Source organism: Mus musculus, chromosome 4, assembly GCF_000001635.26.
Source record: "Mus musculus strain C57BL/6J chromosome 4, GRCm38.p6 C57BL/6J".
Classification (NCBI taxonomy): Eukaryota; Metazoa; Chordata; class Mammalia; order Rodentia; family Muridae; genus Mus; species Mus musculus.
In genome coordinates, this window is record NC_000070.6 from 47,112,045 (window position 1) to 47,135,794 (window position 23,750).

At 47.8% G+C, this 23,750-nt stretch overlaps 1 protein-coding gene across 3 annotated transcripts in view; it reads left to right on the forward strand.

Annotated features, from left to right (window-relative positions):
• Nucleotides 1–11,014, forward strand: part of Galnt12 (polypeptide N-acetylgalactosaminyltransferase 12) — a 31,165-nt gene extending 20,151 nt beyond the window's left edge. For 2 of the 3 annotated variants that reach the window (NR_156438.1, NM_172693.4), the window contains 6 exons: nucleotides 278–395; nucleotides 1,684–1,860; nucleotides 5,860–5,991; nucleotides 7,471–7,584; nucleotides 8,318–8,464; nucleotides 10,393–10,999. Coding sequence is in view for 1 of the 3 variants with exons in the window: in NM_172693.4 (NP_766281.1) it covers nucleotides 278–395; nucleotides 1,684–1,860; nucleotides 5,860–5,991; nucleotides 7,471–7,584; nucleotides 8,318–8,464; nucleotides 10,393–10,533 (829 nt within the window). In the remaining 2 variants the exon portion in view is untranslated. Of the gene's footprint in view, nucleotides 1–277; nucleotides 396–1,293; nucleotides 1,386–1,683; nucleotides 1,861–5,859; nucleotides 5,992–7,470; nucleotides 7,585–8,317; nucleotides 8,465–10,392 lie in introns of all 3 variants that reach the window. The other variant, XR_003954907.1, reaches the window with a different exon arrangement.
• The last annotated feature ends 12,736 nt before the right edge of the window (nucleotides 11,015–23,750 follow it).

Consider the following 23,750-nt stretch of genomic DNA (forward strand, 5'->3'; position numbering starts at 1 on the left):
GGGCTCTGGGTAGCCTTTGTCACACATGGAAGACTTGGCTGCTCAGCTCCATCTGAACTTCAAAGCGAGGGCTGTGGGGTGTTATCTGTGGGCCTCCAGGCTCTGCCTGGTGTAAGGCACAGAGCGTGAGCTCAGGTGTGCTTGTGGATGGATGAATACATGAAAGGCACTCAGCTTCGTGGATCAGAGACTCGGGGGCGGCAGGGCGAGCGTTGCTCAGCCGTTCATGACGGCTTTGTGTCTCTTGCATTGAAATATAGGTACTACTTTTTTCTAGGTCTCCAACTATGGCTGGGGGCCTGTTTGCTGTGAGTAAGAGATATTTTGATTATCTGGGGTCTTACGATACAGGAATGGAAGTCTGGGGAGGAGAAAACCTTGAGTTCTCCTTTAGGGTGAGTAGTCTTTTGTTTGGACTCATTCTGTGTTCTAATTTCTCATATTCTCTCTCTCTCTGTCACACACACACACACACACACACACACACACACACACATCTCTCCCTCTCCCCCCACCCCCCGTGTTGCCCCTCCCTCTTCAGCCTTGGAGGCATATCCAATTAACCTGAGAGACATTGACAAGCACATCTTAGCAACATGCTTGATGTCTTAGCTATTTTGGGAGATGTACTTTTACATTTCTGTCAGACTTGTGCTGGAAACAGCACGGCAAGTCTTCTAGCGTCTCTCTCTCTCTCTCTCCCTCTCTCTCTCTCTCTCTCTCGCTCGCTCTAAAGATGGGAGGAATTGAGGCTAGGAGTGGCGATATGACTTGCGCATGCTCACTCAGAACTGGAGTACCAGAGCCAGAGTCCTGGACCCACCTCTTGGAGCTGCTTTCTGACCTCTGTGCTCAGCTTAGGAGGCGGCCCCTGCATGTAGCACGGCTGATAACTGTGGGGCACTGTCTTTTAAACAGGCATGTTCACAGGTTCACTGTACAAAGTCAGACACAATTGATTGAGTCTGTGGTCCAGAGCTTGCCCTCTGCCACAGGCCTGGCTGCTGCCCTGGGAGCCCCTCTTGCCTTTGCGTCTCAGCCGTCTCCTCGTCAGCAGAATCTTAACGTGTTTCAGAATCAAAACCAATATTTTTAGCAATGTTTTCTGTTGTCCTACCCTCTCGAAAACAGTTAGCTAAGAAGAATTTGGCCTCCTCCCTACCCCACAGTGTTCACACCCTACATTATAAACACCAGATGCTAGGCTCCTTCAAGAACGCCTTTGGGAAAACGAGGCCCCAAGTGACCTGAGTTCTGGGTGTGATTCTAACAGTTTTTCTGCCTCTTCCCTAGGTGTCAGGACGCTCTGCCTCTTCTAGAAGCTTCCTCTCTACCTTTCAAACCTCTCTTCTTCCTTGCTGCTCTCTTCTCTTCTGTGGTGTCAGGTAATGAAGGCACGTCCGACCCACCGAGGAAGTGGGTTGCTGGCGTGGTCTCTAGGGCCCACCCCAGTCAAGTGCATGAGCTGTAGCCTGGGCCTTGGGGTTCTTAGCTTCTGTGTCTTGCCTGTCTCAGGGCTGCTTTCTCACTCTCTCCCTTTGTGCCAGGTGCATGCCAGTCAGTGGCTTCTGTCCCTGGGGAGGGTGAGCGCCTCGGAGGGCGCCACCTCCTGACTGCACTCCCTGTGGACTGGCAGCCATCCCTTGCTCACTGTGTGACCTCCCCTCTCCACCTCCATTGCAGATCTGGCAGTGTGGTGGCACTCTGGAAACGCACCCGTGCTCCCATGTGGGCCACGTCTTCCCTAAGCAAGCTCCCTATTCCCGTAGCAAGGCCCTGGCCAACAGTGTCCGAGCTGCAGAAGTGTGGATGGATGAATTTAAAGAACTCTACTACCACCGCAATCCCCAGGCCCGCCTGGTGAGTGAGAAAACCTCTTCTTCCATTCATGGATAGGAATACCCAGCCAGTTCTCACAATCCACAGAGCCATGTTTTATAAAAGCTGCTACAAATACTGAATTAGTGATTTTCATGCCATTGCTTCTAGCAATATTAGGTTCCTGTGAGGCTCACTTCAGGACATACCATTCATGTGCTCTGTTTGAGGACTCTTTATTTATGTATGTATGTATGTATGTATGTATGTATGTATGTATGTATGTATTTATTTATTGTTGGTTCATCAGCACTGTTTGCTTAGCCAAGGGCACTGGAACTCATGTCTGAACAGCTCTTACCTACAGGTATTTTCTCTGCAAGGCATATCACAACCGCACAGAGAAAACACCTTTAGGTAAGAGCTGTTAGGTATTTTTCTTTTGTGTTTATTTATTCGGGTGTGTGTGTGTGTGTGAGTGTGTGTGTGTGTGTGTGTGTGTGTGTTTATGCTTAGGCTTATGCATGCTGTGGCACATGTGTTGTGGTCAGAGGACAACTCTAGGGGAATTGCTTCTCTCTTACTACCACGTAGGTTCCAGGAATCAAACTCATGTTGTCAGACTTTGTGGCAAGTGCCTTTAACAGCTGAGCCATATCGTTGGCCCTGCGTCAGTTTCTTACATTTAGGAATGCAAGAAGCACTGACTGGCAGTCACTTTAGATGGCTGTGTCTTAGTTATGGTTTACTGCTGTGAACAGACACCATGACCCAGGCAAGTCTTACACAGGACAGCATTTAATTGGGGCTGGCTTACGGGTTCAGAGGTTCAGTCCACTTTCATCAAGGCGGGAACATGGCAGTAGGGGGCATGTAGGGCTGGAGGAGGTGAGAATTCTACCTCTTGTTCCAAAGGCAGCTAGGAGAAGACTTACTTCCAAGAATCTGGGAGGAAGGTCTCAAAGTCCACCTCCACAGTGACATACTTCCTCTAACAAGGCCACACCTACTTCAACAAGGCCATACCTCCAAATAGTGCCACTCCCTGGGCCAAGCAAATTCAAACCACCACAGCTGGTAAAGTCAGAAACATGGTGTGAAATTCAAGGCCCCAATAGATTGTGGAAAAGACACTTTTACAGTGTGGATGCAAGTCAGGAAGGCAGGGCATGGCCTTGTTAGACCTTCCTGGAAGCATGCGTGTTGAACGACTTGAAGGGATTATTTGTGGATGTCCATGACAGTGCAACTCAACACGGAGGTAAAGAGCTAGAGAGCAGCCAGGCCTGGCTGCACTGGCATGTCCAGTCTGGGTTGTGTGGCGTCATCTGTTGGCACTGGTGCAGGGGTCTTGGCTTTTCTCTTTGTAACCAGCTTGGTTGAGCCCACGTGCTCGGGTTGGAAGTTAAGCACAGATTATTGTCTGAAGATCCTGCTCAGAGCACACCTGACTTCTTAGCTGGCAGTCTCTTGTGCCCTTTTAGAGGCTTCATCCTTCACTCCCTGGAATGGTTCACAAACCTACAGCCTTATTCTTCCACAGCTACATCCCTGCACCCATGGAATCCAGCCACTCATTGAGCTGAGCCCGTATTCCATGTGATGAATGAGACCCTATGAGAGCAAGTTAGCATCTCTCCTCAGGACCATACCTCAGGGGCTACTTGTGCCTCAGAGCCTCATTCTGTCCCTGCCTTAGGGACCTATGGATCTGCCCCACCCCAACCCCTGCCAAAAGGCTTTGGGTCCATGGCCTCTATACCAGCCATCCCTGTATGTCAGAAGCCAGCTCTGCATATCTAAGAGCCACTTGCTGACACAAGAGGTCCTCAAGATATCTGCCCTGGCCCTTGATGGAAAATTCTCCCAAGGCCTTCCTAGTAACCCTGTAAGGTAGCTGCCATCTTATAGCTTTGAAGCCTCACACACAAGGAGACAGGGGAGGAACGGGAGGAGGGGAGGGGGAGGAGGAGGTAAGGAGACTGAGAAACTGAAGGAGCCTTCCTAAGGCCTGGTAGCTCAGGGGAGGCGGCAGCAGGACTGGGGCCTGCATGCCAGGGGTCTTTTTTTCAATTTGGCTGAATACAGGAGCCAACAGCCTGCATGGCCCTATATCTTAGAAGCTCCCCGTCATCTGCCATGGCTTTTTCTGTCTTGCCTAGAGCAACAGACTAAAATACCTGCTCCTCACTGCCACCCAGCCTCGAACTCTTAGCTGCTATTCTCAAAGTTCACCCCTTCCCCAGAACACGTCAACAGGTGTTGAATGCACCTGTATGCTCAATGCTTGTTGGCTTTGTTTGAAGATGGGCTTTGATCAAAGCTGGGGCACTGTGACTCGTTAAAGAAGGGACTTGTGGGACCAGTGAGATGGCTCGTGAAGGGACTTGCCACCAAGTCCGAAGACCTGAGTTCAGTCCTGAGGACCCACATGATGGAGGTATCACAACTTGTCATCTGGTTTCCATATGTGCATGCAGGCTGACACAAAACAAATGAAAGGTTATTAGAGGGAAGTACTGGGGATGTTGTAGACATTATTTAATCCGGACCTGGGGTTTCTACCCTGCCTAGTCAGTTCCTGGATAAAAGACACAACTTTTATTATTTATAGTAAGCTTCAAACAGCACAAGAGCTGGGCAGGTCTCTACCCTTCTATGCTATCAGAATCTACTCTCCTATCTGTAACCCGAGTTATCACTTACTGTGTCTCCCCTGGGCTCCAGTTGCCCAGCCCTTAAGGCCATGCTTTATTGACTCCTAACTCATGGTGTCTTTCTCCATCACCCTTCACAGTCTTCTCATGGTGGTTCTCTTCAGACCCCAGACCTGGAATCCTAAACCCCACCTATGTCTCTTTTGCCCAGCTGTTGGCTGTTGGCATCTTTATTTACCAATCAGAAATAATTTGGAGGCAAGGTCATATAGGGTCTATGTACGGACCCTGGTCTTGAGGGCCTGCACTTGGCATTGCAATAGATGTGACATCCAGATGTTTATGTGTTGCCATTCCTTGGTGTCCCTCATCAGTCTTCAGCAGGAAAACAAATTAGAGCAAGGACAGTCATATCTCAGACCTTGCCGTTGTTCTTGTGTAAACATTTGCTGTGCTACCTGGTGGCAGGCTTTATTTTATTACTCGAAAGCTCTTCGGAGAATGCAGGACAGTGGTGGCGCACACCTTTAATCCCAGCACTTGGGAGGCAGAGGCAGGCGGATTTCTGAGTTCGAGGCCAGCTTGGTCTATAGGGTGAGTTCCAGGAGAGCCAGGACTGCACAGAGAAACTCTGTCTCAAAAAACCAAAACCAAACCAAACCAAACCAAACCAAACCAAAAACAACGCTCTTGGGGGACAGCGGGGGTGCCTGTGAAGTCAAACACTTGCTCGCTGCAGTCTTGAGCTCATATTAATGAGTTAAATGTTCAGCATATGTTTGTACCTCACTATACTGAACATGCTGGTCACTTATAATAAATAATATCTAGGCCACTTGCCTGTGTTTGAGAGTGAATATTCATATATCAATAATAAGAAGGGTACAGCTGTAAGCCATCCCATTCCTCTGGTTAGACATAAGAACAGCCTGTGGTTAGAGTCCACCAGGGTGCACGGGTCCAGGATATTGATGTGGGAGCTCCTAGGCTCTGTCTGCAGATGCCTTGTCTCCTGACCCCATAGCTCTGCCAGTGTGACAGTCTCTTCTGCTTATTGCCTTTGATGTGACTGTCCCCACTCTAATGTGTTATTCTGTTGAAGACTGACATGTGACACCCTCCTCCCCAAAAGGGCAATAAGTATCTGGTCCCTTCACATTGCTGTCCCCCAGTTCTTCCTCTTAAAAATAAATCTCATTTCATTTGTTTTATGTGACTGTGAAGGTGCCAGTGGTGCACATATGGAGGACAGGGGACAATTTGAATATTCTGTGCCCAGCACCCAGCTCAGTAAGAGTGTGGATTGTACATTAGCTAGTAATTTCATCGAGAACAGGTGTGGATAGGCAGCCTGTAGGGACTCAGCATTCTGTTGTTTTCTCAGGAACCCTTTGGGGACGTGACAGAGAGGAAGAAGCTTCGGGCTAAGCTCCAGTGTAAAGACTTCAAGTGGTTCTTAGATACAGTGTACCCAGAATTGCACGTGCCAGAGGACAGGCCTGGCTTCTTTGGGATGGTAAGTGGTGGGTCATGGTGGAATGGATGTTTGCCTTGTGTCTGAACCACAGTCCTGGGGAGGAATTCCCCATTTGTGAGCACCCCAGACCTCCCCCATTTTCACCCCTCTGGTCTGATCATGTATGTACCGTCCTTTCCTCTCCCCTTGGGCATCTGGGCCCTGGGTCCGCAAGGTCAGGACTGGAAGGCACCTGGAAATTGTCAGGGGTGAGCTACTGTTTGTTGTTTAATTAACTGGGATGTCTTGCTGCATGTGGAGATCGGAGAACAGTTCTCAGGAGTGGCTTCTCTTCTGTCACTCTGTGGGACCCGGGGACCAAGCTCCGGTCATTAGACCTGTGTGGACATGCTTGCACCCATTGAGCATCTTGCCAGTCAGTTAATTGTGGGGAATGGGCATGCATATGTGGGGTTTCTGTGTCTTAGTTTTTGCCAGTATTTTCAGATTACTTGGCCTGGCCAGTTAGTGATTTGTGGCCCTTAGAAACAACACAAGCAATAGCAGAGGCAGAAGATTCCCTTCCAGTCATCCAGAATATGTAGAGGGAAAAAAAAAAGAGGCCAAACAAGGCGAGAGTCTTGATTTTGCTAGGAGCTGAACCATCTCCCTATGGGCTAACTGTTGCCTATCTGAGATGCTGCTGTTCCATTTTGGATAACTATGAAGCCAGGGTTTAGTGTTAAATTATGTTTTCAAGGTGAAAGTGTTCAAATGTACCAAAACACAGGGAATAGTGTAATGAGTCCTGTGTCTGTGATTCTAGAGTCGTCAAGATTCTCTTCCTCTTGTTTCCTCTATCCTGTCCTGCCTTGGTGCTTTTGGCTATTGGTGTCCTGTGATTTCCTTCTGTACTCTCAAGTGTGCACAACCTGCCACGTAACCACTAAGCCTGCCACATAACCACGAAGCCTGCCACGTAACCACGAAGCCTGCCACGTAACCACGAAGCCTCGCTCCTGTTCACTCTGCCACTCAGCGCACACTCCTCCATTTCTCAGGGTGCTCTGTGGGTGGTTGCAGATTCTAGTGGGGATCCACACACTGTGTCGGGCTGTTGCAGCTTGCTTTGGAAGGCTCCATTAGTCTGAGCCACACCTCCTCATTTTCTCTGCCATGACTGCTTTTACCCCAGTCTGGTTGTGTGTGTACTGTTTCACTCGTGGCACTGTCTGTAAGCTAGACCTCTCTCCTCTGTGTTTCCTAACCGTGGAAGTGAGGCCACACCCAAGATTGTGCTAGGGCAGCAAGAAGGCTGTGACTGAGCAGTTAGAGGTGCAAGCTTTTAGGCCAGATTTGTTGTCTTAAAGTTTGGCCAAGTTCCCATCTGTTGTTAGCATAGGAAAACATTATAGTGACTGGAAAGAGCTGGGCAAAGGGACAGGGCTCCTCTTTCATTGTGTTCTTCTCTCTCCTTGTGTGGAGTCCTTTTGGTGTGTGGAAATCTAGACTGAGGTGCTACCTCTGTGTCTTGTTTAGCTCCAGAACAGAGGCCTAAGAGGGTACTGCCTTGACTACAATCCTCCCAATGAAAACCATGTTGAAGGCCACCAGGTCCTTCTGTACCTCTGCCATGGGATGGGTCAGAACCAGGTAGGCGTGGGCCTTGATGGGGAGGGGCAAGCTTCTTTTAAAACACTTTTTAAAAAATATTTATTTATTTGCCTGTGTATGTGTGTGTGTGTGTATATACCTACTCTCTCTCTCTCTCTCTCTCTCTCTCTCTGTGTGTGTGTGTGTGTGTGTGTGTGTGTGTGTAAGTCAGAACGGTGGGGGTCAGTTCTCTCTTCCCTCCATGTGGATCCCAGGGACAGGACTCAGGTGAGGTCGTCAGAGCCTTTACCCCTCTCACTAGCCCTCTGCACGAGTATCACTCAGTGGCAGAGCACTAGCCTAGCATGTGGGATTCACGGTGTCTGTTACTTTGGATGTGTCATGGCAGAAAAAAATCCAGGAGTAGAGACTTATCTAGGTTTAAATAAGAGGTCAACTTAGTACCTCAAGATACCTGGAACCGTAATACAGGGTCATGGCAGTGGTGGTGTGGGGTAGGGGTGGTGCTCTAACCCACCCTCACTTATTTCCAGTAGAGAAGTGGTTCTCAGCCTTCCTAATGCTGTGACCTTTCGATACAGTTCCTCATGTTGTGGTGAGCTCCAGCCATAAAATTATTATCATTGCTACTTTATAACTATGATTTTGCTACTGTGATGTGAATGTCTGATATGCAGGTTGAGAAACTACCGCCCTAGATAATCTTGTGCAGGGCATCTTCCTCCACATCACAAGGTAAACTGACATCTGTTGGTTGTTAAACTGTTGTTAGTTTTTCGAGTATACGACCCGGAAAGAAATACGCTATAACACCCGCCAGCCCGAAGCCTGCATCACCGTGGAGGACGGGAAGGATACCCTTGTCATGGATCTCTGCCGAGAGACCGTCCCAGAGAACCAGGAGTTCATCCTACAGGAGGTCAGTGAATGCAGCTTTCGGTGCCATCGGCCCAGGTCTGTGCGCCTGTGCGGAAGCCAGGTGTACTCTCTAGCCTGGTCCCGGTGGGTCTCAGACACTGGAAACTTCACTTTGACCCTGGGGGAATGACTGTGAGTGTATGGCTTCTGGTAACAGTGAGGCTTTCTTCTTTTTCAGTCTTTTACGGTATGAGCTGCTGTGGGTTGTAATAGAAAGTAGAGTTGACACTAATGTGTGGGGGTGAGATGGGTATATGAGTGTCGTAAGTGACCCAAGTGCCAGAACATGAGGTTAGACCCAGGCATGACCCACCCTTCTTCTCTGAGCATCATTTCACCTTGCTCTGAAACAGGCTTGATAACAGCAGCCTTGCTCTGCTCCGGGAAGGACTTAGAGATTCCCGGGACTTCCTGTGGAAGCTGTGAGGGCCTGTAGAGAACTTGTGGCTGCTTGGGATGTGACCAAAGAGGCAGCCTGGGATAGAGCTGGCTTTCCAGATACTGTTGATTGACCCATTTGTGAGCAGTCCAAAAATCCCATTCAAAGTTGAAATATATTTTCCTGTAGAGAAATAGAATAATAAGCAGTGGAGTTTACAGGCTCCCTGGAAGAGCTGCGGTGTTAACCCTGTGGTCTTATCCTGTTTGACTTTAAGAAGAAAGTAAGATCTGGATATGGTAGCACACTCCTATAATCCCAACACTCAGGAGGCTGAGGCAGGAGGATTGTGAGTTCCAGGGCAGCAAGATGTGTCTTAAAATAAAATAGTTTAGGAAAAATAATCCACACAGTCCACAATCTGTTGTCCTCTTCCTTTTGCATTTTTCTTCTACCCCCGCCCCCAACGATAGTACAATCTAGAAACAAGATTGGTCACATGCTGCATTAAGAATTCCACTGTAAGGCTGGAGGGATGGCTCAATGGGTAACACTCTTGGCACACAGGCATGAAGACTGGAGTTCAGACTTTCATCACCCCGTAACGCCCTGACAGGTCGCCTGGGAGGCAGTACTTAGGAAGCAGAGGGGTTCCCAGGACAGGCTGGCTAGCTAAAATGATGAGCTTTAGAGTCAGAAAGGGCCCTGTCTCAAGTAAAGAAGGTGGAGGTGTGATACCTTGTCATCTTCTGGTCTCTGCATACACATACATGTATGTGTAGACGCCTATGTGTGTGAACGTGCATAGCCCCCACACGAACAAACATTTTACCTTAAAGTTCAGTGATCCCTTTGGAGACGTGGGTTTGTGTAGAAGGCTGGCCAGAGAGATGCTGTAGTGAGTCCCTTACTTTTAGCTTCCTCAGGGGGAAACTTGGAGAGCCATGGAAGTGTGGGGGTTAACAGCATCTAGCAGTTTGCAAAGCCTCTCCCTCGGAACCAGGAGCCTATGCATTGTCACTTTTGGCTGCTGGCCCCTTGTTATGTTCCTTACACTACAGAAGAGAGAGGGGCAAGATACACAGCAAAGAGAGGCTCTCCATGCCCACAGCAAGTATTGAGGAAGCAAGCTGGCCGTTAAAGACTGCCATGACCTGGGATGTGAGACTGTGACCAGGCTGAGAACAGGTGACCTGTGGACTCAGGTCCCTCACCTGGATATGCTGCCACCAAGTTAGAAGGTCACGTGATGCTGTTAAACGGCTCAGGAGAAGGAAGTCATAAGGTTGGAGTTAGGTGATGGAGAGACATGAGGGAGGTCCATAAAGGATCTTGGCTGTGACTTCACTGAAGGAGGGGAGTGGTGAGGAGCTAGAGGCTCCCTCCCATCCTCTTCAGTAGCCAGCAGGTGGCGCTGTTTTGCATTTACTGACATTTACGAAATGCTAAAAGTCACTCCTTGGGGTCTTCAAAATCTGCCTTAAGGGAAATGTGGCTTTTCTGAGCAATCACTAAAATAATTTTGAACATAACAATGTTTTCATTTGTAGGATGGCACTTTAGTTCACAAGCACAGCAGGAAATGTGTGGAGGCCACAGAGAAGGTGTTAGACAACGGCTTTGCACCATACTTACGGGACTGTACCAACTCAGATAACCAGAGGTGGTTCTTCAAGGAGCGCATGTCGTAGTGCATCGCCTTGCCAAGGAAGGAGCCCTCCACGGCTGTGGACTGTGTGCCCAATGAGATGGACAGCGTACACGGTTGTCATTCGTGAATGTGCTGGGTGTCACAAGAGTGTGAATAAGCTTTGTACAGATTTTGAAAACTTTAAAAATGTCTCCTGGCATCCTGCTTTCTGAGGGCAATCCTAAGATGTTGCCTTTGGTATTTGGAAAGGATATTTTCCTATCAAGATGTGCATTTTACAATGGTGCCTTTTATTCTCATTAGCAAAAAAGGTAAATACTTTATTTTGATACATACAAAGCTTCCTGGGTGTTTGTAGCACATTTTACACAAACTGTTAATACCTCAAATGTTGAGTTAGAGTTCTCTCAGGGGGATGAGGTGGACACTAGAAATACTGTTGATTTCTTCAGGTGTGAGTGGGGTGAGATAGTCTAGATTCATACAATAAAGAATGCTTTTGCTTATGCGTTGATGCCACAGCCAAAATTCTATCATAATGTTCATTACTGACCAAACCAGGCTAACCACATCTGAAAGCTCAAAGAAGCTATAGGGTTTGCCAAGGCCCTATAAACTTAAGAGGGTATTTCCAGCAAGAAATGTAATGCTCTACATGAAACTCAACTTTTAAGCTTTTCCTTAAATAGCATTTGATTATTTAATAATATTATTTATAATATTATTTGATTATAGATATTATTACTTATAGTATTTGATTATTGAGAGTTGGTGATGAGGCAGCTGCTGTGGACATTGCTGGATAATTCAACCGTCTGAATGACTCCAGATCAGCTCCAAGAGCTCACCAACTTGGTGAAGCTAATAGGAACAATTAGAAATGCCACCAGTGAACTGAGGGTGTGGGTCTCTGGCTAGAGTGCCCGCCTTGCACGCATGAAGCCCTGGGTTAAATCCGCAGCACCCCATTTTAAATAATCAGCTTGACAGCGCACCCCTAATCCCTGCACTTGGGAAGTGGAAGCAGGAGAATCAGAAGTTTAGGGTTATCACTGGATACGCAGAGAGTTTGAGGTTAGCCTGGGCTACATGAGACCCTGTCTCAAGAAGACATCAGTCAGAAGGTAGACTGCAGATCTTATTTTCGTCCCCGTCAATTGCGAGAACACAAGTGCGATGGATTAAAAGCATCAGCGTATTTCTCTCGCTCTTCTCTCAGACATGTATGCTGAGGGTATCGCTCCTCAGAATCAGGTCTGCTTTGCCTGGACTGACCTGCTCTGTACTGGAGTTCCTGTGAGCGAGATGGAGACCAGGAAACTGGGTGTGGGGGCGGGAGCAGGTAGGGCTTAGCATGTGTGTGGGGGGTCTCTGAGATGTTATCTTTGAGATCCCCCGCCACCCTCTTTTATGTGTATGTAGCGTGTTTACATATCTGAGGCACATGTGTGTTGAGGTCAGAGTTTAAATCAAGGTGTCTGCCTTGATCACTCTCTGCAGACCTCCATGTCAGTCAGGCTTTTCTGTGGATGCTGAGGGTCCATCCTCTGGTCCCCACTCTTTGAAGGCAAGCACTTTACCCACTGAGCCATCCCACCCCTTTAGATTCTCATAATAGGCCCGTATAAAGTGCAAAGCACAGTGAGTGTCAGCAGGCGTTTATTCAGAAGCCAGTACAGGATAATGCAGATGTTTTCTCTCTGTGGACTAGGCAGCCCTTCATCAGTGTGGGGTGGGGTGGGGTGGCTTCTGCACAGCTCAGCTCTCATGCTGAGGCAGGCGGGGTATGGCCTTCCCCTTGTCTGGGGAGACTTGTGGGTCAGGGGAGGGTCCACAGTTCTGCTTCCCTCTGCCTTCTATAGTGTGGTTAGGTGGGCCTGGTGTAGCAGAGAGCCTCTCCCCAAACAGAGGAAAACAGCCTGGGTGGGCCAGACATGCAGTCGGCGGCATCCCAGACTGCACCCGGCGTGTGGGCGGCTGCACCTGTGCCTGTGTGCCTCAGAGGCATGGTGGCCAATTGGCTCTGCTTGAGGACTCTTCACTGATTTCTTCCACCAGGAGAAGTAAGCCTCAGGGTGTGGGAAGACCAGGAAAACAATATTCTCTTAGTTTTGAAGATGTTATAATATTTGAGGCGGCTTTCCCTTCAGTGATGGGTGAAGGGTCTAGAAGGCCACATGGATGTGAGGAAGTGCCTCCAGCTGTCCTGCCTGTGTGTTCCCGTCCCTAGTGTGTGGATGCAGTGCTGGTGTGCAGAGTGGCTGAGGCAGCTTGCTTTGGATCCTAGGGTTCTGTTTTGCTTTTCTATCTGTGACTCACAGAAGAGCATCAGTCCTAGCCTGCCCTTCAGGGACCTGGGTGTGTGATGATAGATGTTTAGGGTATGATTTGCATGGGTGACTCCTGAGTCCTGGAGGAGAGCCTGAGGCTCAAGTGTCCGACCTGTGAACAGGTGTCGCTCTCACAGGGCTCGTTCACACTGGCAGGTGGCTGTGGCTCTTCTCTCCCCCGGGACTAATAGAATCTACCATGACCACCATCGTCTGGGGGATCCCTGACCTGGAAAGAAAGAGGTTAGGGTTAGAAGTGTTAGCAAGTGGGCCATGGGAAGGAAATGGCATGAAAGGCAAGAAGCATCACAGATCCGGGGAGGAATGAGACATTAGGTAGGGTTCTCTAGAGAAACAGAACTGATAGGTGACTATGTAGATAGGTAGGTGGATGGATGGATGGATGGATGGATGGATGGATAGATAGATAGATAGATAGATAGATAGATAGATAGATAGATAGATAACTGATAGGTGAATATGGATAGATAGATGGGTGGGTTAGTGGGTGGATGGATGAGGAACAGAATTGATAGGTTAATATGGATAGATAGATAGATAGATAGATAGAGAATTGATAAGTGAATAGGTGTAGCTAGATAGGTGGGTGGGTGGGTGGGTGGATGAGGAACAGAACTGAAAGGTGACTATGGATAGATAGATAGATAGATAGATGATTAATTGAAAAAGTAGATTTATTAGAATGGCTTACAGACTATGGTCCAGCTAGTCCAACAATGGCTACCTCACTCTTCCCTGGCTAGTCTACCAATGGAAGGTCCAAGAACCCAGTAGCTGTTCAGTCCACGAGAATGGATGTCTCCGCTGGATTTCAGTATGCACTGGGATCTCAAAGAAGCGGGCTCTAATCCAAGTGAAGGAGTAGACCTGCCAGGGAGAGTGAGATCAGTCAGGCAGAGAAAGCAAGCTTCCATCTTCCATGTCCTTTATGTAGACTCTCAGTAGAAGGCGTGGCCCAAGTTAAGAATGGATCTTCCCACCTCAAAAGACCTAGATTAAAAAGTGGGTCTTCCAGCTTCAAATTATTTAAGAAAAACCCCTCACAGGTGTGCCCAGGCACTCGTTACTTCCAGATGTAATCAGGTGACAACTAAGAATAGCCACTGTCATGCCCATTTTGCAAACCTCCAGAGGCCACCAAGGAGCTGATTCTGATGCAATTGCACTGGGTCTTTATTCAAGCTCGAGTGCGGGCCACATTGTAGTCACTGATGCGGCTGGACAGGAGGGTGAACCCCCTTGCTTAGTTTCAAGCAACCTTTTGTTGAGGCAAGCAAACAAGCAAGGGGATTCCAGCCTGGCACACATTTTGTTGCGGGGCTATTACAGAATTTGTTGCCCTTTAGAATGATTGGCTGGTGCTGGGAGCCAAGCTGTAAACTTTCATAAGTAAATATCTTTAGGTACAACTGTAACTTTTGCTTTCCTCCTGATGCGTGGTTGTTAGGAAAGACCTGAAACTAGTGCTAGGTGCAGGCTTGTTGGTTAACTCAAGTTCTTTAAGATGGAACCTGAACCCAAGATGGAGTTGATGTGGTCTTTCAGCCAGAGGAATAGGGAGCTGGGACATGAACAGTCAATGAGGAGTAGAAAAGAATTGTGGTGTTGGGGCACAGGTGACTAAAGCCTTTGCTGTTATTCAGGGCATCTTAGCACTTTCCCTGCCAGCTTTGAACAGGTATGTTCAGAGTTGAGCCTCTTCTGCAAAGCCATACCGAGACAGGTGGTCTTCATAGCAGATCACCTTTCTACACTGGGTGTGGGGATCAGTGGGGTGAGTCTTACAGGAGAGTGGTCACCAGGATGATGGTTCTCATAAAATGATGAGAGTCCACTACAGATTCATCACCTACCTGCATGATGGCTTAAGTATGTCTTCTGGAGATGTCTCTGTCTCTCTCTCTCTGTCTCCCCCCCCCCCCCCCCGCCCACACACACATAAACTCACAGGGTCCTTCAGTTTCCTGGTGTAGACACCAGTTCCCGAGTTGTACTTGACATTCTGAGGTTCCACATATTGTTTGCTTGAATTGCAAGGATGTTATACTTCTCTGAAAAGTAGAATCATTTGCATCTGGCTGTTTTGCTTATTTGGGAATTTTTAAAAAGCCTTTCTTCCATATTTGTGGGGTAGTTTAGCTGGGTATAAGACCATCCTTGGCATGTTGGGTTATTCCAGGACTGAGGTCGCTGTAACTTCACAAGTCAATTCTGCAGAACTCTCTGCTCCGAGGAGAATGGCCATTCTCCAGTTTCCACTCTGCAACCCTTCTGTGTTCAAGGTCCAGCATTCTTGTCTTCACCCAACCTCTATTTAGGAACCACAAACATTCTTTGCTAGGCTCCTCAACATTTCCTCCATGCTGAAAGTCTAGGTTCCGGGTGTCCGTTGAATTTTCCTATTGTAGCCAAGAAGTTAGCAGGTGAAGTCAGCGATCACCTCCTTCCTCACCACTCTTGGGGGTCAAAGGGCAGGGTGTGCTCAGCTTTCCTTTCCTCTGGATCTCGAATGAAAGCAAGCTGTGTTCTGCTGCTGCATTCTCTGAGACATGAGCTCTGTCTCCCAGCTCACCAATAGCAGAAATCAGTCCCTGTGCTTTATGGGTCTGAAGCTCAGCTCCTGGAGGTCACTGCTGAGAACCTGCTGCTGGCTTTGAAGAACTAAGCTGCCATGTTGTGTTGTGGCTAGGTCCCAAGATGGCCTCTAGGAGCCAAGTTCAGATTGACTGTCTAGGATCAGAGATCAATCAGTGGTTTTCTTCCATCCATAAGAACACAAATACCGAATGTACAGTGAGATTGGAGTACTGGAGACCCTCTGCCTAGTACTCCTACAGGTCATTCTAGAAGATTCCATTGTTTTAGACTGATTAAAAATTCCCAAGAAATAAAATTTCCTCTCATGACAAATGTCGTATTACTCAGGAAGGTTTTGTTTTACTTCTAAGGTTAACATTATGTTCTATTTTATATATAATTATAGATAATATTTATGTATTCTTTCTCTCTCTTTTTCTTTCCTTCTCTTTCTTCCTTTCTTTCTTTCTTTCTTTCTTTCTTTCTTTCTTTCTTTCTTCCTTCCTTCCTTCCTTCCTTCCTTCCTTTCTTTCTTTCAGTTTTTTTGAAACAGGGTTTCTCTGTGTAGTCCTGGAACTCACTCTGTGAATCAGGCTGTCCTGGAACTCAGAAATCTGCCTGTCTCTGCCTCCCAGGTGCTGGGATTAAAGGTGGGATTATATGCCACCACTGCCATATGCATTGTTTCTTTATAGACTGTCCTAGCCATCTCCCTTCCCCCTCCTGTTAGAACAGCTCCTCACACATTCCCTTGCACTGAGGCAATCACCTGCCATTTAGAGAAAAGGTGCATTTGGGCTCAGCAGTTCTAGGGTGAGGCTCAGGGTCTGTCAGCCTTACTAAGTCTTAGGGGATGCAGTTGCTTCCGGGATGTAGGTTTCCAGCACCTCCCATTTTCTTCTTCTGTTTTCTTTACTCTTTCGTTTCCTCCACGTCTTCTCTCCCTTTTTCTCACAACCAGCAAACCCCTTCCCTATTCCCCCCTCTTTCATCTCTTGATGTACCTCAGGCTGGCCATAAATCCTCTCTGTAGCCCAGGCTGCCAAGTCTCCCAGGTGCTAGGCTTACAGGTGTGAGCCACTGTGTGGCAAATGGGCTGCAAGACCTTAACAGGTGAGAGCAAGAAGGAAGCAGGGCTGGGCTGAGGCCCTGCATGAAGAGAGAGAAGGGCAAAGGGAGGCTCCAGCCAGCCCCGCCACCCCACAACAGGCGTGCCTTCCTGAGTGACACACTAGGTGGTGGTGTCAGCTCGGAAATAGGACAGTGCTTCTGTGGAAGACAAGACAATGGTTTTTAAACTCCTGTAGATGTGAGATCCATGGGCTGGGTAGATACCTGGCAGGCACCCAGAGGCCACCCAGTGCCACGTGTGGTTGTTGGGGGAGACGGGGGCTGTCGAGGAAAGGGTGTGCTTGCAGACACAGCAAACCAGAGCGGAATTGTAATGTTGGTGCTTCACACACTGTTTATAACTGTCTTCTGGATTCGGCTTGGTTGAAGTTCTGGAGGTGTCAGCGGGGCCTCGTTTTAAACTGAGCCTTCACAGCCTGGCTGTGCTGTGTTTGACTGTATTGGGTTCCAATCTTGGGAACAAGTGTTGAAGGTTTCACCATCTGGCCTGGCATATCACACCTGCAGTATTTACTTGACAAGAATGACTGGGAATACGGGCGTGCTTCCTGGTGGGCTGGGGAGATGGCTAAGTGGTTAGAGCACTGACTCCTCTTCCACAGGACCCAAGTTTGATTCCCAGAACCCACATGGCTGCCCACAACCATCTACAACTCCCGTTTCAGGAGATCGAACTCCCTCTTCTAGATCCCTCAAATGCCAGGCATGAGTGTGGCACACAGATACACATGCAGACAAAACACTCATAGAATAAAATTGAAATGAAGAACAAGCTGTATCCTCCATTTCTTTATTCATAGCTTTGGAGACTTGCTTTCTACAGGGGTTATGTTGTCTGAGCTTGTCAGGTCGGCGGGGGAGGGGGGCACTGTGGCTTCCCCTGTGCAGCTTTTACTCAGGATGATTATAATTACCACAACCAAAGCACTATTGTAAGCACATTCTACCAGTGAGCTCATTGGATTCGCAAAATACCTGCCAAGATGCCAGGCCACACAGACCCTGGCCCTGTTTTAGATAGAAGTATTGAAGAGGGCTGAGAACTGGTCTTAGGTCACATAGCACCCTGGACTTACTCCAGAGTTGAGTGGTTGCTGCTCTCTTGCTTCTCAGAGGGGAGAAAAAGTGACTCACAGGTCCCCAAGGGGCCCATAGCTCCCACACCCTGATGTTAGGCCGGCTCCTCAACTCTTAGCCCACTTACACAACAATAGCTATCAGCAGCCTGAATGAATGAGTCTGTCCCACTTGGAGAGCACAGAAGATTTTGTGGCTGATTTACATTTCTGTAGAGAGTTCCAGAACAAGAAGAAGCCAGGGACTGTGCCCCACGTGTGGAACCACTTAGGAGCCAGACTGCCGCTCCCTCGTATGTGAATGCACTGAGCAGGTAGAATTCCATCTGTGGCTTCACCCTCTACCATCTCTTTCTTTAAAACAGGGCAGGGGCTGGGGGACGTATTTCCTCAGTCTTGCCTTATGAGATCCCTGCTGCCCTGCTGGAGAGGCCACAGTCAGAGCCCACATCAGCTGTGATTGCTCCATCTAGCCCTTCCTCGCCATCTTCCACTCAGTCCCTGTGGAACGGAGGCTTCTGCCCCAACTGCTGAATCATGAAATGTCTGTGAATCATCTTGAAATTTTTATAAGGCAGGGGTCAGTGAGAGAGGCTGCTCATGGGAGCCTTAAGAGAGATTTCAGCACCCTACAAGGATATACCAGATGTGTGTGCCCGTTGGCACAGCTCTGGTGTGGTCAGTCAAGAAGGACGACAGAGCACCACTGGATTCTCATGGATCACAGAGCTGAGAACGCAAGTGACTGCTGTAGGCTCTGCAGGGACTTCAGGAGTCAAATGCTTACCTCTCCGTCCCTGCAGAAATCCCCCATCTGTGTCTCCAGCACACACAGCCAGCCTCAGCCTATCTCCTGCCACTAAACACACATCCTAACATACATCCAGGTGGTGCTGGCATAGGTCTCCCTGGGACTTCTATTCTTGCTCTAGATCTCATTGGAGGCCACCCAGTGTGTTTGCTCTTACCCCCTGGATGGTCCTTAAGAAAGCAGATGTTCTGGAGTCTCCTCTGCCCGAGGATAGCCCTCCAGCCTTGCTGCTTCCACCATCCTGCTGGGGTGTGGTTTTCATAATTTACGAGGGAGAGAAGCAAGTGCCAACATTAAATCTACATTTAACTGGAGGTCTGAATTAGCTTCTGACCAGGCCACACTGACCTCAGATACCTCAGAGGTGATGCAAGTGATGTTGCTGGGTAGGCTGTGGGATAGACAGGGCAGAATGTGTGTGTGTATGTGTGTGTGTGTATCTACAAGAAGGAAAAGGCCTGCTGATCACAATGGAACCTACCTAACATCCCACCACCCAGGAGGTGGAGCTGGGAAGATGAAGGGCTAGCCTGGGATATATAAGAACCTGCACCTCCCCCACCCACAAAGGTGGAGAGAGCTGGTGGTATAAAAGAACAAACTCCTCTGTTTTCCCTACCAGGAAGTCATAATAATAATAATAATAATAATAATGATAATAATAATAATAGTTTAAGATGGAAACATCTTGAGGAAGCTGGGTAGTATGCTATTTGAACATGGATGCAAATCCAGGAATAAGTATGCAAGCATGAGGGTGAGCTCTCAGTCTGGAGTGGGAACACTCACTGGATGGGAAGGGGAGGGCCGGGAGCATAGACCAAGCGGTGGTACTTTTTGCTCTGGCTTATTCCCAGAGATAGCTGGGGACAGAGGTGTCAGTGAAGAGAAACCCCATTGTTGCTCTTCACCAGGGTCCTGTGATGTCTGCTACAGCAGAACAGAAAAGCACAGATCTTCAGAGATGACCAAGCCTCAGCCATCCTCCATAGTTTTAATTTTTCAACTCGTCTTACCCATAATTACTTTAGCTCCCTGGAAAAAATTAGATTCCAAGAGTTTCAGGAAGTCTAAGGGTCATTTCGGTCCAGGGGCAAAGAGCGATGGGACAGGGGGCTGCTGTTTCTCAGAAGCCTCCTGAGCCACACATGGATTCTTGTTGATAAAAACTGTCATTCAGCCAGGTGTGGTGATTCATGTCATTAGTTAAAGCATTTGGGAGGCTGAGGCAGAAGGATTGCGGTGAGTTTGAGGCCAGCCTTGTCTACAGAGGAAGTTCAATAAATAAGAATAGCAAATAACATAAACAAATATACAAATAAACAAAGACAAAGATGTATCTTTAAGAACACCTCTAAGTGGAATCTGATTCCAAACCCTTATCAAGAGAGACAACTAAGGGCCAAGGGTGGACTTAGGTGGTCAGGAGAGGTGAGGTCGGGTGGTGCTGTAGCTGAGACTGGTGCTACCTTCAGTTTGGCTGCTTGGACTCTGGGCAAGCCACCTTACTGATGAGCCGCTCACAACCAAGGATAAGGAGAGTAGGGTCTGGGCTGGGAGGGAGCACGGAGCTTCATCTGAGTTAGGGTGAAATGCTGCTCCTCCCAACCCCCAAGCCAATTTGATGATGCACAGGGAACACTCACTGAGGGAGGGATGCAGAGCCCACCCAGGCAGGACTCCAATGTCTGAGACCTAGAGAGAGCTGGGGACAGAGTGGTGTCTGTTGCAGAGCTAAAGAGCACAGGCTTCCCTCCCTCCACAGGGGTGAATTTTCTTTATTCTTCTTCTCCAAAATTACTAAGATCTCTGAGGAGAATAAGAATCTGAGAGTCATAGGAGTCCGGGGGGATCATTTCCGCTGTCTTTTCATCGTGGAGTTGGGGTGCCACCCCAACCTCTCAAAGGAACCAGAAGGGGTTGGTTCATGCTTCCTGCCTGAAGACACGTGGCTCCTCTGAAATCCTCTGGGCTGGAATTTGGAGAAGCTGAGAGCTTGCCCCAATGTGAGTGGACTTCATTTCACAGCCTTTGGAACCAGAAACTGCAGGGAAATAAAAACTGCTTTTCTGGGTCAGAATCTGTGATGGTTCTGGGAACTTGTCCATAGAACAAATTGATTTATGGGGACCCAGCTGTGAGGAGCTGCACACAACAGGGCTCAGCGGAGATACACTCCAGATGTGGCCTCATTAAAGGCAGGGCTAGAACAATAGGGCCCAAAGGCATCCTCAGTCTATCAGGCCATGAAGACAGGGTGGCCAGGGCTCTGTGCTGTCACACCACTGTTGTCTTCAAGCTGGAAAGCCAGTGAGAACGTACTCTGTCCAACTCCACCAACTACAGATGGAAAACCAGAGGCCCAGAGAGGGAAAGTACCAGACCAGTGTCACACAGCGCCAGAACTCTCATTTCCTGTTGCTGGCCCAGGGTCTGTCCTAGCTCAATACTGTCTTTGATTCAAAGTAGAGCAGGCTTGATTCTGCCACCTTCTGATGGTGCCTTTGGGTCTATCCTGTTGCTGTGTTATCCATACTCTGAAAAAAAAAAAAACAACTTGAGGGAGAAAGGGTTTGTTTTAGTGCACAGCCCTATGAGGTCTGTTGTGGTGGGGAAGTCAAGGGAGAAGAGCCTAAGCAGCAGGCACAGTCAAGAAACAGAGAGGGGCGTGTAGCCAGTCTTTGGCTACTTTGTGGGTTCTTCTTTCTTCCACCCTGCCCCACCCCTTTGTTTCCACCCTTTCAACCCCAAGACTAGATAGGAAAGAAAAAAGGATACAGGGGAGAGGGGACAACATTGCCATTAGACTGCTTCCTGTTGAGTTCCTTGGGGCAAGTTTGATCTTTATCGTCAGGATACCTTAGTTTATTCTTTCTTCTTTGTGCATAACTACTTAAACCTCGGCCACCAATAACCAGCAGTATCCAACCAACAATAAGACCCTGGCTCTTATATACCCTCTGAAAAGTCCCCAGAATTCCAAATGTCACACAGTCGCAGAAACGATCTGCTGCTGGGAAAAATCACGCCCCTGCTAGAGCAGGAGGCACAGCATAGTCAGCTGCCGTGGACCACCTGAAGCAACAGCCTCATCTCTCACACCTGGGATTACGATGAAAACAGGTTCCTATAACATTTCTGTGTCTTTCAAAGGAACCAACCAAAATGCCAAAATTGTCACTGCAAAGGTGGGTGTTTATCGGTCCTCAGCTGTCTTCCTTCATTTTATACAACCCAGATTGCCCTGCCCAGGGAGTGACTCCACCCACACTTAAGATGGGTGCCTACATCAGGGAACTTAAGATCATCCCCCAGAGGCAAGGTCCTGTAGAGGCCTAGTTCCTGGGTGGGGTAGACTGAGTCATGTTGGTGATAAACACCAGCCATTGCAGATGGGGAGACTAGTCCTAGTGTAAAGAGCCACACTGCTGTTGACCTGAAGCCTGACTGACCCTAGAGCTGAGTGAAACACTCCCATCTCCACCGTGCCACCTGAGCTCCTAGGACCTCCGTGACCCCATCCTTGGGCCTCACACCCTAGAACTGTCCTCCTGGGTTCCTGTTCAGGGTGTCTGTTCTCTCTTGCAAGGACACAGGGAGCAGGCTTGGCAGGGATAAGGACACCTGCTTGCTCTGAATCTCTGATAGGAATAGATTTTGGCTTGGGAGCTTCAGAACTAAACCCACACCCACAGTCTCATACAAGGCTGGCTTCCTGAGGTGTGTGCCGCTGTGTTTAACACTTTATTCCCTTCATATGATTACAAAAAAATAAGCCAATTCTAACATTTCATAATTTCATTAAGTTGCATAATCTTTGATTTGCTTAATTTTAGTGCGTGTTTTTATTTACTTCCAATTTTTTTAAATAACAAAGTAAAAAATAATAAGAGCAAAAAACGTAAGCTCATTGTCAAAAATTTAGAAACTACAAAAACATATTATCAAGAAGCCACTCACTCTGTGTCCAGAGACAGCACCACTGGAGCATTCCCTCTAGCCTTCTGTTCACTTTCATTTTCTGCTTCATTTTGTTTTTGTTGCATTGTTGAAGGAGCCACCAAGCTAAAGCCATTCCACTTAGTGTGTGTGTGTGTGTGTGTGTGTGTGTGTGTGTGCGTGCGCGCGCACACTCGCACATGTGTGTGTGAGCATTTCAAATGCAGAAGAGAGAGGGGGTAGTGGGGAGAGAGAATATGTCTTAACTAAAAACGTACCCTTATTCTCTTTCATGCCCCACTGGTCTTTTTCTTGCCCCCAAGTAGTGCCTTTCTATTTTTATGTGATATTCATAGATATATAGAATGATAGATGGATAGATAGATAGGTAGATTATAGATAGTAGGAAGATACATATATATACATAGATTATAGATAGATGATAGATAATAGTATACATACATACATAGATTATAGATAGATAATAGACAGATTATATATAAATAGATAATAGATGATAGATAATAACTGATGCATAGATGATGGATAAATGGTAGATAGGTAGGTAGGTAGGTAGGTAGATAGATAGATAGATAGATAGATAGATAGATAGAGTACATAATCTAGATTCTACATGAGAGAAACATTTGTCTTTCCGACTCTGGTTGATTTTGTGTTTGACCTGATGATCTTCAGTTCTTGCATTTTCCTGCAGATGAAAACACCAGTCTTCTTCACAGCTGAGTAAAAAGCCATCCTCTATATGTACCACAATCTCTTTAGACATTTATCTGTGGCTGGCAATCTAGATTGGTTTCATATTTTGCCAACAGTCAATGGTGCTGCAGTAGACATGGATGTGCAAGCATCTCTGTGGTGGGGATTGAAGACTTTCAGGTCCACGTGCCCAAGTGTGCTGAGGCTGGATCAGAGACCCTAACAGTCTTTCCTTGACCACAGCTTCCTTTGCGTGGCTGACCATCTGAATGATGCCAGCACTCCAGAGGCAGAGGCAAGTAGATTTCTGTGAATTCAAGGCCAGCCTGGTCTACATAGTGAGTTCTAGGAGAGTGAGGACTATGTAGAAAGACCCTGTCTCAAAAAAAAACCAAAACAAAGCAAACAAACAAACCAAAAGAAAAGCCTTATGCCCAGTAAACACAGTCCATCCTCACGGGATGCAGAATTAGGCCCCTGGGCTTACATGCACAAACTCATCTTGCACCTTCCAACTCCTGGGAGAAATGCCTCGACTAAGCTTTGATCGTATTTGCCTCTTGCTAGCTAGCTTGCTTTCTGCTTGCCTTTTTTTTGAGAGAGGGTCTCATGTAACCCCAGCTGACCACAAATTCCTGATTCTTCTGAGGGCTGT